The 13,680-nt window shown below is 39.9% G+C and overlaps 1 protein-coding gene across 1 annotated transcript in view; it reads left to right on the top strand.

Annotated features, from left to right (window-relative positions):
• The first annotated feature begins 708 nt into the window (after positions 1–708).
• The window catches only part of PGR (progesterone receptor), a 31,904-nt gene continuing 18,932 nt past the window's right edge, over positions 709–13,680 (top strand). The window contains exons 1-2 of the mRNA XM_056498140.1: positions 709–1,983; positions 3,184–3,335. Coding sequence (XP_056354115.1) covers positions 794–1,983; positions 3,184–3,335 — 1,342 coding nt within the window. The 5' untranslated portion in view covers positions 709–793. The remainder of the gene's footprint in view (positions 1,984–3,183; positions 3,336–13,680) is intronic.

Here is a 13,680-nt window from a genome sequence, read left to right as displayed (position 1 = left end):
GAGGGGTTTTGTAACACAGCTTAATCACGAAAAACTACATTGAACGTCTGAAGGGGACAGTGAAAAACAGAAAGGGAGTTAAGGAAGTAAAACTTGTCTTTCTGCTCTCCAAAGCAGCGACCTAACCAGGGGCTCTGCTCAGTGCAGAGATGCACTTCTTGAGATGGTGAAGCGAGAGGACGGAGCACCGGCACAAGAGGTGGGGGAAAGGGATGAGAGAAGAGAGATGATCAGGACAAGCCAAAAAGCGCTGACCTAAGGCACAGGGGGCCGGATGCGATGGGAAAGGGATGCGGGCACGGCGAGCGATGGGAGGGGGACAGGCGGAGCGGAGGAGGAGCCGATGGATGGAAGTGCCGCTGGAGGAGCAGCGGTTCCCAGAGGCAGCGCGGAGCGGTGGGACCGGGAGGTGGGAACCCGCGCAGACCCTCGGTAAGGGACGGGCTGGAGGCGAGGAGGGCGGGGAGGGAGGGACGGGCGAGGGGCGTGGAGCGGTGGGAAGCAGTCGGGGGACGACAGCCTGTCCGCCGGTGCCTGGCAGGTACCCTGCCTTGCTGCACGCCTCCGCACACACTCCCATCGTTTTCCCCTCCAGGCTGCACCGCCCCCGGCTCCGAGCCACCCCCGAAGCGGCGGCGGGGGCCGGGGCAGGGCCGTGCCCCCGAGAGCAGCACCATGTGAGCAGGACCGCCGAGCGGGCACGTCCAGCATGTAAAGAGCCGTCCGCTGCTCGCACCCCGTCGCTGCCCGGCTGCCGGAGACTCGCCGGCGTCCATCGCTGCCCCGGGCCAGCATGACCGAGGTGAAAGCCAAGGAGCCCAGAGCGCCTCCGCCTGCCACAGACGGGGCGGTCCTGCTGCAGGGTCAGCCCGGCCGAGATCCCTTCCGCGAGGAAGCAGAGTCCATCGACATCTCCCTGGACAGGCTGCTTTACCCCAAGAGCAGCGACGAGGAGGAGGGCGAAGAGGAGGAGGAGGAGGAGGAAGAGGAGGAGGAGGAGGAGGAGGAGGAGGAGGAAGAGCCGCCGCAGCAGCAGCATCTGAGGCAGGAGGACGGCCGGGACTCCCTCTCCTTCCAGCCAGGGAGCGGCTCCCTCTCGGTCAAGGACTCCCTGGACCCCATCCTGGACACCTTCCTGGCTCCCGCGGCTCATGCCAGCTCCACCGTGCCCGCGGCGCCCTGGTGCTTCTTCGAGGCGGAGGAGGCGCCCGACGGCGCGATGAGCAGCGGCCCCTCGCAGAAGGCGGCCGAAGCCGCCCCGGGGCCGCCGGGCCCCTCGCAGCCCCCGCCGCGTTCCGCCGCGCTCTGGCCGCCCGCCGACGCGCTGGTCCCCGCCGCTAAGCCGCGGCCGGCGGGGCCGGGGCCCGGCGCGGAGGGTCCCGCCGCGGCGCCCAAGGGCGATGCCGCCGGTGGCGGGGCGCTGCCCGGCGGGCCCCGGGCGGGGGACCCGGGGCAGGAATTCCTGCACGTGCCGCTGCTGCCGCTCAACTCGGCCTTCCTGGCCTCGCGCACGCGGCAGCTGCTGGACGGGGCGGAGTACGAGGGCGGCGCGGCGCCGCGCTGCTCGCCCCCCGCGCCCGACCTGCCGGCCTACGGCTTCCCGCCGCCCGACGCCAAGGACGGGCCCTTCGCCTACGGCGACATCCAGCCCGTCATGAAGATCAAGGAGGAGGGTCTGGGCCTCGCCGCCCGCTACCCGGGCGGCAGGGCCACCCCCGCGGCGGGCTGCCACGAGTACCCGCAGGCTCCGCGGGCCGGGCAGGAGCCCTCGCTGGAGTGCGTCCTCTACAAGGCGGAGCCCACCCTGCTGGCCGGCGCCTACGGGCCGGCGGCGCCGCCCGACAGCCTGCCCTCCACCTCGGCCGCGCCGCCGGGGCTCTACCCGGCCCTGGGGCTGAACGGGCACCAGCCGCTGGGCTTCCCGGCCGCCGTGCTCAAGGAGGGCCTGCCCCAGCTCTGCCCGCCCTACCTCGGCTACGCGCGGTAAGGCGGGGGCGGCGGGCGCTCGCTGAGGGACGGGGCCGGCGGGGCGGGAGAGCTCCGCGCCTCCTCCTCATCCTCCTCATCCTCCTCATCCTCCGGCGTGCCGCGCGGTGGGCGCCTCGGGGGGATATTGACGGGATGCTGAGGAAAGGACGGGCGAAGTTTGAGCTGGCCTTTTAGGTAGAGCCCGCAGCCCCGTTGGCGTTCCCTGCCGCGGTGTCCCGGCTCCGCAGGCGGCACCTGCCGGTTTGGGCACGGTGCCGCTCCAGGGATGCTGGTGTGTTTTCGGAGCGGGACTTCGCGACCATCCGGTGTGCGAGCCAGTGCTCGGCCCCGCGGAGAGTGTGCAGCTTTTCTAACTTGCCCTCACTTCCAGCGATTCATCCATACCTAAATATTTCCCAAAACACCGTTCCCAATCTGAAAAACAAAGCAAACCAAAATCAACCAACCAACCAACCAAACAAACAAAAAAGCCGCACAAAAAGTAGTTGATTTCACACGGAAAAGAAAACGGAAACTCTTGTATATTGATTTGCTAGAATGAAATGGAGCACTATCATGCCGAGATGTGCATTACCTAGAAATAGACGCAACAAAAGATGCATCCAGTGTTACAGTTTCAATGGAAATCCTTTCTTTTAGTAAATGCAGTCATTACCTAGATTTGTCTGCCTTTTCTCGGAGACAAATTGGAAATATCCTTGATATCCCCATCAGACTTAGTTACTTCTTAGAATGCTGCAGCTGTATGGGGGGGGTGAAAAGTGATTATTAAAGATTTTTCCAGTTGGAATGAAATGTCATAGTTCCCATATGAAAGAGGCCTTAGAAATTCAATTGACATCTATCTGATTCTGTCTCTGTACAGGAAAAAAATCATCACTATGACTCCACTCACCAGAGTTGTTGATCTGAGGAAGATGAACATTTTAACAGAATGTCTAGATGGTACCTTTTTTGCTAAAAGGTTTAAAATATAACTTTATGCTTTTTTTTCTGCAATCCTTTCTTGTATTACCACAGTAGAGACAAACCATTAAGCAGAAAGGCAGTCATACTTTGTTTTTTTTGTGTCCTTCTGTATCTTGATTACAAATTTTAAAATGAAGTTTTTAACAGGAAGCTCATTAATACAGGTAAGTAATTAACTGCACAAAGCTAGAGCTTTCATTTCCTTTAATTCTTTTTCTTCTCAAGGCCAGATACAGAAACCAGCCAAAGTTCTCAGTTCAGTTTCGAATCACTACCCCAGAAGATTTGTCTCATCTGCGGGGATGAGGCCTCAGGTTGCCACTATGGAGTACTTACCTGTGGAAGTTGTAAAGTCTTCTTTAAAAGGGCAATGGAAGGTACTCTATGATGCCATTGTTCCTCATTATCTGAAATATGTCTTCTAGGCACTAGGGCATGCTGTTTACATATTGTTCATTTTTATAAATATTATCATTGTAGTGAATTTTTTTTTTTTTTGGTTTTATCAACTGTGTTTAAGTATTACAGTGGATATTGACAAAGTTCTTCCATAACTGATTTTTCTAGTATTATTTGTTTTACTTTACTTTTTTGCTATTTATTATTTACTGTTTATCAATTAATCTTTCCAGGTAGGCAGACTTAAATAAAAATTTTGTGCATTATTACACAACTTGTTTTAAAAAGTAAAAATGGTGTTCAAAGGAAAATATTGTGGGTGTGAACTAATGGTAGGCAGATAAGAACTTATTTTGTCTTTGTTCTCTTTTTGAAGTAATGCAACTTTTCTTGTTTTCAAGTTGTTGAGTTTTGGCTTCCTGGAAGTTATGGAAGTATTTAAAATTTCACTGAACTATTTCAAGTCATAATAACAATAATTGTGTTTGGCTTGTTCCAAATAGTCATCAAATTGCAAAGTCAAGCTGCAAGTTTAATGAAACAGTAGCAATACCTATGTTTATTTTTAAATTTTGGATTATATTTTATGCCTTGTCCACCGAGATTTTAAAGAATACAAGAGCAGACTGTTTTATATGGTTCAACAGATAAAGCAGTAAAACAAATCCTTCTACCTTTTAGGCTTTGTCTCCTGTTTTGATTTTTATCTGATCCCACCAGAACTAGGATATTCAAATTTCTGTTCCATGTATTTAACAAAACCACTGTTCAAATGGATAGGATTCCTTAAAATAAAACCTGCATCCTGTATTTTCTTGTTGTGATATATAGTTTTTTCTGCTTTATCGAGTTTATCTCTCTCCAAATGAAATTGGAAAAGTAAAAGCTTAGCATAATAATATAATTAGTTTTTTTGTTTCACTGTGCTGTTACTTTTTACTTTAAGCATATGCTCATGTTCTTCCTTTAATATTAATTATTTGCAAAATGGTCTTGGTGGTCTAAGACAACTTTTGAACCAGTGCCATGTTTTCTTTAATGCTTTCAATGGGTTTCATGGGAAAACTACTAGAAATATTTGTGTTAGGCTGCAAAGCTCCTAAGTCACTTGCAACTTACATTTAAGTTTCACTGACTCTGCTAGTTGGTCTCTTGCTTTGGCTTCACATTTTTTTGCTGTTTTGCTAAATCAGCTGAATATTTTTTTTTAGGAAAAGTCAGGGACTGAAATTTTATTACTAAGTGTAGTGTAATTTATGAGCACTGTATTTTAAACTAAATTTTATTTTTGCTTTTTACGTATATAGTAATGTTATAATATTTTCTTTGAGTTTGATTCAGTCAATTTTAGATTTCATCTATTTTTTATTTTAGTACCCAGTTCTAATTGCAGTAGATGAACCTGCTCAAAAACATATATTACTGTTCAGCAGAATTATTTTAATAAACCATGTTAAGAAGGAATATAACTTGATACAAGGAGCACCTTAAAGTTGTTTTCATAGACTGTTCAAAGTCTACATTTGTAAGGTCATAAACAAAAGTCTTATGTTTTGCATAGCAACTTCATAATTTTAATTTTTGTATGAATCCACAGACTGAGAGTCTGTTGAGGAAGTATGTTTGAGTTTTTTAGTAAGGATTTTCAAATAATGTTCCAGAAGGTACATCAGAAACCTGACTGTAATCAGAAAAGATATAGATTATTGAATCTGATGGGAAGCAATGTCAGGCAATGAGCAGTGTGGGCATTGGTAAACTGAACAAATACAGTTGTGCCTGTGTAGAAAGTGCAAGATTACAAGGGGTTCCTTAGAGGTGGACTGATTGGCTTCTTATTTTCATTGCAGTATACTATATAATTATCAGCACTGAAATAATCCCATTAATTGATAGATAATTGATTTTATATGGACTTCAAATACTTCCTAAAAAAATTCATATCAGAAATAATGGCAGGAAATTGCTCCTCTGTAAGAAGAAACAGAGTATTTGTATTTTAAATGCAATAGAAAATAGTGTTTAAGTTTCAGACTGACAATTATATAAATTTGAGACATATTTCTTCCACAAAATGATCCCCTTGCTCATCATTTCTCTGAATTTAAAGGAATTCTTTACCTTTTAAAATTTTTAGTGCTACTACAGACAGGTGGGTTTTAAATAATAATTCATGCAAGTAAGATGTTAAATTTTGTGAGTAAAAATTCCTGGTCAAAACTCTACTTTTCATGTAATTTCCATACATTACTGATCCTTATGAGAAATTAAAACATGATTGGAAATAGCTGGCTTTTGCTATTTCATGGATTTTCTCTATCTTGAGATTTTTTTTTTGTATGGTACAAGGTTTTGTGCATAGATAAAAAAAGTATTTAACATAGTAGCATTACATTTGTTGGAAAATGTCTATTTTCTATTTTAATTATTTCTGTAATTTGAGATGCATGTACTGTTTGAAATCAAACAGTCTATGTATTTTTCTTATTTTTTTCACAGAAATTTTCACAGAAGTTTTCTCGTGGATCTTTACAAATAACTAGTGGTCTTTAGATTCACTTAATGTACAAAGAAATGATAAAGCTTTTTGAAAATGCTTTAAGGATCTCCTTTGAGCATAAAGAAAACAATGAAAGTTACTATTCAGTAAAGAAATCTGAAAAGAAAAAAATAGGTTCACTGTGCTGATGGGGTAGTGCTGTTCCTGTCAGTGAGATGAGAGTGAGGTGAACATTTTGGAGATAAAAGAAAAAAATTCAGAAATAATATTAAAAATGCTTCAAAGTATGTAGAATTACTATATTTGCAAAGTAATTTGCTGTTGATGATCAGGCATTGATCAGACATTATTTAAGTTGTACCAGTGTATCTCATTCATGATAACAAAACACAGAGGAAAATATTTCTAACAGGGCATGAGGAGAATGAAGATAAATGAGCTTTTACTTTTCTAGGAGTAAATTGCCAAATAGTCATTAGTGATGTTTTACAAAGACACCTTCATGTAAAACCATGCAAGGCAGCTATGATCAAAATGCTTGTGGAACACCAGGGTGAAATGTCTGTCCCTGAACAGGAGCCCAGTGTTTAGTTCTGGGATTCTGGAGTTACACTGTTGCTAATACAGTATTTCTTGGTAGCCTGTATTATTGCCCAGTTGAAAGTGCCTCTGTTTTTCTCTCTACTAATGAAAGTTTTAAATTACCTTAATCCTGCAAAAAAATCCAAGTGCTGTTTATCCTATAATAAAGCCTCATTTCTTATTTTTGTTCTCTATTTATATTTGCACTTTGTTTATACTATTGATATTTAAGGAAAATTAATTGCCCAAACTCAGAGTCCAAGACCAACATGAATACGTTATTATAGCACATCAGTCAGAAACTGACTCTTGGTTTGTTTAAACACCTGGGAACGTGTTACAAACTTGACCAAATGATTGTGTAACTTTTGCTTTTTTTTAATATGTGCTTTAAAGTCATTGTAGCAACTCTGTTGCATCAATGGCATCAGGGAACAAGCTCAAGCATATGTTGCAGATAACATTTAACTGACCAAGTGTCAACTTTTCTACTCTCTAAGGCCTGAATTTGGTAAACTGGCAGAAAGTGGCATTTCCATGAGGGTTTTCACTGTCTGTATATAGAGAGGCTCCATGGAGTAATTGATGATGAGCTACACTTACACAATATGAAGGTTGATCATGACTTAAACCAAACTTTCTGATAAAGTTTATCTGACCTTATCAGTGTTATGATAAGCAGTTTTGTGATGGCAGTGTGATTCACCATGTACGTAGTGCAATACTGTGCATAAGGAAAAGTACTTGTCTAAACAGTTGTGCTTTTCCATAGCTAAAGAATCTAAAATGCTACAGTATAGCAAGTATTCAAACAAATGCCAGCCACTTGTAGAAAATTCTCTTTGAAAACAGAGAGAAATAATACTGTAGAGACCCTTTTAGCTGTAAACTTGATGAAGCAAGTGTTAAAAGTTCCTTTTCCTCCTAACTCTAAAGGGTTTTCTAATTTTTAATCCAGCTTTCCAGTCTATATCTTGGGATCAGAATTTGGTACAGCGTGTGCTGTAAACCTGAGGATAAAGTGTTCATGAAGTAGAAAACATGTAAACACACAAAGCATACACATGGCAAGTTGAGAGATAAAAATGCTTTTCACTCAATATAACAGATCTTGATGTCATTGCAGTTCTTTTATTTTGCACATGGCCAAAATGTATTGAAGTACAGTAAGCTAAGTGTGTTTTCAAATTCAAATGTATAAAATTGCTTTCTTGAGGAGCCTAAAATACAGATGCATAATGTCACTTTTGTGAGTTCAAAGAATTTGCATCATGAAAACGAAAAGAAAATCTGCATTGATACAAAATGATATATCTTCATCATACTTCTGACTTAAAAAGGATTTGTTGTCCAGCAGTATGACTAACAGCAAATTGATGAATTCATTTTTATGAGGCACAGAAGTGAAGTGAGCTGAGGTGTCATTTGTTCTGGTGCTTTGGCTCTTGCACTAATACTGGACTTCCTACTGCTCTGACTGTGACTTTACCAGTGTTTTCCTAATAGACATGGCTTAGTACATAATCAGCTGCAGAAATGTCAGTTACTAAAATTTTTAGTTTAACTTTTACATAGTATTTTGGAAACATTATAATAAATCATCTTAAACATCTTTTCAGGTGATTAGAAGCTATTTCAGGTAGTGTAAGACTGCCTGCTTTAAAGAGCAACTGACCTCTCAGTCTTGCTAATACCCTGTTCTAACTTCCCATGTGCACAATGTGAGCAACCTGAACTGCTTATCTTAAGTTCAGGAACAAGAAATTTTACAAAGAAATTCACTGACATTTCTAATATGTACTTGTGATGAAAATAGCAGTACTCTAACAGTAACTGTTTCTCAGCACTGAATGTAAAGGAGTGTCAGGTGACCATGCACACTGTTTGCATTTGGTGATATGAATCCTACCCACATCACCAAGGTAGCTAATATAGTTCTGTAGTATATAAAAGAAATAAAATAAGCATATAAAATACTCATTTCATATTGCTTCAGTATTATATATAAGATATTATAGATATCATTAAATTACTTCACATATAAAAATCATAATTATTTTAAGTACTAGAATATTTATAAATTATATTACATAAATATATAAAGTGTAAGTATTTATAGTAAAACTTTTCTCTTCTAAAAGCAGATTTGGGATTGATGGTTTAAGTCCATTGCCTTAAATTGTATATTTGTTCCACAGTATTCATGATGTACCATTAGTAGTGTTTTGATAGATATCTACATTTTAAAATCTAATTAATCAAATAGAATAAAATTAATCTAGTGTGTTTTAATCAAGAGGCAACAATATCTATATTTTTTGCATATTACTTTTTTCTGCTGCTAATATTTCTGGGTTTTTCCACCTTTATTGCTCATATAGTGGATGACTCTGTCCCTCTGGTTCAGTTGTGGGTCAAGTCAAGGGATATAGGGAAAATATACATGAAAAAACTTACCATGGCAATGGGCTCTGATAATTCTAGTAAAGTCAGAATGATAGGATGACTGAAATGCAAATATAAAGGATCTTCATAGAGGAGTAATAACAATCAAGAGCAAAACAATTGATACTTTAGTGCTGTATACCACTGAAAAAGTCGTGCTTTTGAATTAGGTTTTGTGTTCAAATCCCATGTTTTTGTATTTGTAAGAAGCAGACCACCTATTGACAAATATGCTGACACTTCCATAATTTTACATATTTGTATCCCTGATGCAGTTAATTACTTTAAAATTATGACCAAGGAGCAATTGTGAACAATGCCATAAAAAGAATGGAAATAGTGACTTGTAGATGCTACCATATCCTCCTGAAAGGGTACTGGCTGTGGAAAGTTTCTATTGTCAAAACAAAAACTTGTTCCTGTGTTTAGACTCCAAGACTTTATAGACTTCAAGGCCTTTTAAGTCTAGGCAAACCAACTGAAAATCAATATGAAACAGTATTCCTAATTTTACAGTTCATTGTAGTTTCTGTGAATTATAACTTAATCTTGTTTCATTTTGTTTTTCTGTGGTTTTCATTTTGTTTTCCTTCTTTTTCTTGTTGAAAACAAAGAACAGATAGGGGAATGTAAAAGATTAAAAAACAGGATTGTAACTTTTGATTCTGTCTAGAAGTGAGTGAAAACAAGGTAGCTACATTTAATTGTTCTTTTTTGTAGATATTTAAAAATTATACTCTCTTTGGAGGTTACTCTTTGAAGAAGTGATTTTGTGAGGAAAAAGACAGTAAAATTGCAGGATTCACAGCAAAAGGCAGGAAGATTTTGAGATCAGTATACAAGAGGAGGAAAGAGTCAGTCAAGGATGTTATAAACAATCATTTTTATCACTTTCACTGTGAAATATTCTTCATTATTTCAGTTAGATTCTAGGATGGAACATATTCACAAGTTCCTCTGCTTTTCACTCTTTGCCCACTTTGGCCCAACAAATCCTTAATTCTTTGCTGAGGAGCAGACTTGCATCAATAACAAGACTTTCTTTATACCAATATAGGCTACAGAGTGGAAGTCACCAGTTTAAGAACTGGAAGTGAGAATTTTACCTCAATGGGCCAAGAGAGAAATGTAAATCTTTATCAAAAGATTATGCATGGTAAAGTCCATGATGGATGTGGGTTTTGGTTAAGTAGTTAAAGTCAGAAGTCTCACTTCAGGGACTTCTTCAGTTTTTAGAGAAAACACACAGAAATAAAATCAATATTAAATTAAAAAACTCCAACAACATTATCTGAAGTGTGTGGAATCTTGGAGACTAACAGCATGGGATGGCATACAGGGACATGGAAACTGTGTGGTACAGATTCCTAGTTCTTCAAAATTAAAGAGAAACATAATGAGAGGTAAATTCAACCCACATTTGCTGTTTTGCACTTTGAAACAGTGTAAATAGAAGAGTGTTATGTTTAGATCTGGGCTAAATTTGATATCATTTTACTTCCATTTTACCAAGGGTGAACTAGGCCAGACTGTTTGCCTAGCTGTGGAAAACCCGTCTTGTCAGAGAATGTTCAGGGTAAGGATTACCCTGTATTTATTTTTACAAATCAGGTTTTCCACAAGCTAGGGACTAGCCTAGCCTATTAGCTTCCAGATGTCAGGTTTTTACTCAAAAGCTACAACTGCACCATTATGTTTTGTTTAGGTGTACAAGTGAACTTATTTCCCATGTTTTAAATTTTAAACCCATATTTATTGTCAGCTTCCACAATTCCATTGTGGTTTTTGTTTTGATTTGGTTTTGTTTTTACCTATTGATTTAATTGGTACTTTTCAGAGTTTGTAAGACATAAAACATACTGTTAGAAAATTATTGAGCAAAACCTTGAGGTGAGTCTTCAGGAAGCAAAGACATTTGGGAGTAAAATAATTTGCAAAGAGATGCAATAGATGCCTGCAAGGTTTAGACAGAAATCTAAAACTAGACTAAATAAAACACCATGATGCGTTCTGCAAGGGTTGATGGTTTTATACAAAGCCATTGGCAGTTGAGAGATACAGGGAGGCAGAATCACCGAATTTGGGAGAGAGAAAAAAGAGTTGAGATTGTGCTCTTCTTTGCAGATAGAAACAACTGAGAGTTAGCAAGCAAGTGCTTTGCTTCTGTGCAGGGTGGCAACAATTCAGCACAGATGCACTTACCCAAATAACTGATTGCTCTATCTGATACCCCAGGAGCAGATAAAGCTTTATGTTTTCTATATTTTGTACATCTGCAAAGTCTCTGCAACTCAGGAGTTTACTGGAGTGATTGTGAGTGACTTACAGCCTGTCAGTGAGCTAAGTTAATAGTGCAGTTTGTAAAGATATTGTATGTGCTACTTTCACCACTGGATTAAAAACCTCCCAGTATAGCAGTCATTACAGGACTTTAAATTGTGTTTGCCTGCTTGCATTAGAACTTGCAACTTTGCTAACACTAATGGATTTGGATGGAAGTTTAAAAAAATACTATCCTACAAGAATCTGGAACATTTAAGTGACAGATAAAATCATCTCTGTATTTTCTGTCAAGCTGGTTATGAGCCAATACATTTGAGAGCAACCATTTTCAAAAAACAGTGAAAAGGAAACATGCATAGGGAACTTAACAGTGGGTGAAGCTTTCTGAAGGTGTGGCAATCTTCAGAAAGTTCTCAGGTTCATATTTTTGTAAGAAATGCTAATAGCAACCTTTACTTTCAGACTTATGCTCTAATGACTGTACTACTACTATCCTGTTTTTTTTTTCCCCCTGAGTATTTTCTTTGCTTGTTTGTTTCAGTTTTTGTTTTAGTGGTTAGTATGACGGTAGTTGTAGAAAAGACACTGAATATCAAGCTACCAATTGAATGGTGGTTTTTATCTTGGTGGGGGTTTTGGGCACTTTATTAGCACATGCATTTGATATAACTGCAATGCTCAAGTATTGAAGACAGGTAGCTCAAATCTAGATGATCCTGAAGACTGAACTGTAGAAAATACACGTTCAAAAACATATTTTATCGTGCCAGGAAAACCTTCCAAACATCTTCATCTAACTAAATATTGTCCTATAATTTTGAAACTAGGCAAACATCTGGCATGTGTTCATTTCTTACACAATCTCTCCTTCAGACAACTGCTGCCCCTAAAATATTAATGTCAAGTAAGTAACATTTTCTCAGAACCCAGCTTTGCACAATGGTAGAAGCGGTTTCAAATGGGAGCATTTACTCAGATTAATCAATTGATATGACATCCACTCCAATGACTATGATAATAAAAAGAATCTTTTATGGATGAAACTGAAAAATACCAAATAATTGAACCGTGCATGCTTTCCAATTAAGTTGGATCTGAATCAAAATGCATGAAATACACTTTGGGACAGAAGGTGTCAGGGAGAGGTGGGGTAGAGATCAGTGGAATGGAAAACCCACAGGAAGGTGTAAGTCAAGTGCAGGATATGACTGTGGTTTCTTAAATGTCTTGAAAATAATGAAGTTGTTAACAATAAGCCTCAAGAAGTGCCTGAGTTTTTGTCACCATAATCCCCTGAGATAATTGGATTGGCAGAATTTTGGCTTTTAAGCAAATTTTACTGTGCCAAAATTCTAGTAACAGATTTCCTTTCTGGCCTGGTATACACTGGGCAGAGATACTGTTTAATCCTATCTAATCTAAAAGCAGCACATATGAACATGGAAGTGTAGTTGTCATACTGTGATTCAATTACTATTTGTTTTGTAAATGAGAAAAATGTTCAGTCTTAGGTTTATAATAAGGAGTTCAAGGTTTATATGGATTCAGACCATCTTGTGTAGACTTAACAGGTTTCCTGAAAAAGAGGTCTGGAAGAAATCTCCTTTCAGGGGAACGAAGAAAACCACCAAAACAAGAGACGCACAAAGAAAACTTTAACTATACTTAAGTATTCATTTGTAAATTACCTGTGCATTGAAGCAATAGAATGCCAAAGAGCTGAGATAATATTAATGGATTTTAATTAAACTAATGGAGTTTTAAAATTGTTGTTAATTATCAGAAGACTGAATGCTTTGTGTAGCTTATAGAAGCAAAGAAAGATGAGGAAAAACTGCAAGTAATCCCAAGGAAGAATTATTCAAAGCAAGTTTTTTCAGTGGTCTGCTACCACAGCAAGACAGATTTTTATTCATTCGTCTACTTTTGGTAATGTTTTCTGTAAGTAGGAGTCCAGGATTAGAAGTAATGGGAAAAAGTAAATGAGAGTTTCTTCTGATTAAAACATTACTAAGGACGTTTTTGTTGCCAGGCAATGTGTGAGGGAACTGTTTTTGTTTACCTGTAGCTTTCTAAAACAAAAAAAAAATAAATTATTATGAAAATTTATTTTCAACAATTTTCACTAGAACCAAATGGGTTGTTTTTAATGCTATGGTTAAGAAATAAATTATTTATCTTTAAAAATGTTAGCACAGAAACAAATGCATTGCTTCTCATGGTTCGGCACTAACTCTTTTTTAGATCTAGAAATCAGTGAAAATTTAAAAGATCTGGTACTGAGTTCCGTTATATTTGGAAGGCTCTATCGACAGTATTCCATTTAATATTTTACTTTGCTGAAAGCTAATTTCATTGGAAGGGCTCTATTTCAATACACTAATGACGGGCTCTTTCTAACAATATCATTCAGAAGTAAACAATGAACTAAGCTAACCTACACCACAAAGTTACAATTTCCTTCTATTTGTCCTTTTTGGCTGCACCTGGTCAGCTGGTATTTCAGCAAGTTT

The sequence above is a fragment of the Oenanthe melanoleuca genome, chromosome 1 (assembly GCF_029582105.1).
Source record: "Oenanthe melanoleuca isolate GR-GAL-2019-014 chromosome 1, OMel1.0, whole genome shotgun sequence".
NCBI lineage: Eukaryota > Metazoa > Chordata > Aves > Passeriformes > Muscicapidae > Oenanthe > Oenanthe melanoleuca.
This window is presented reverse-complemented; position numbering and strand designations above follow the sequence as displayed.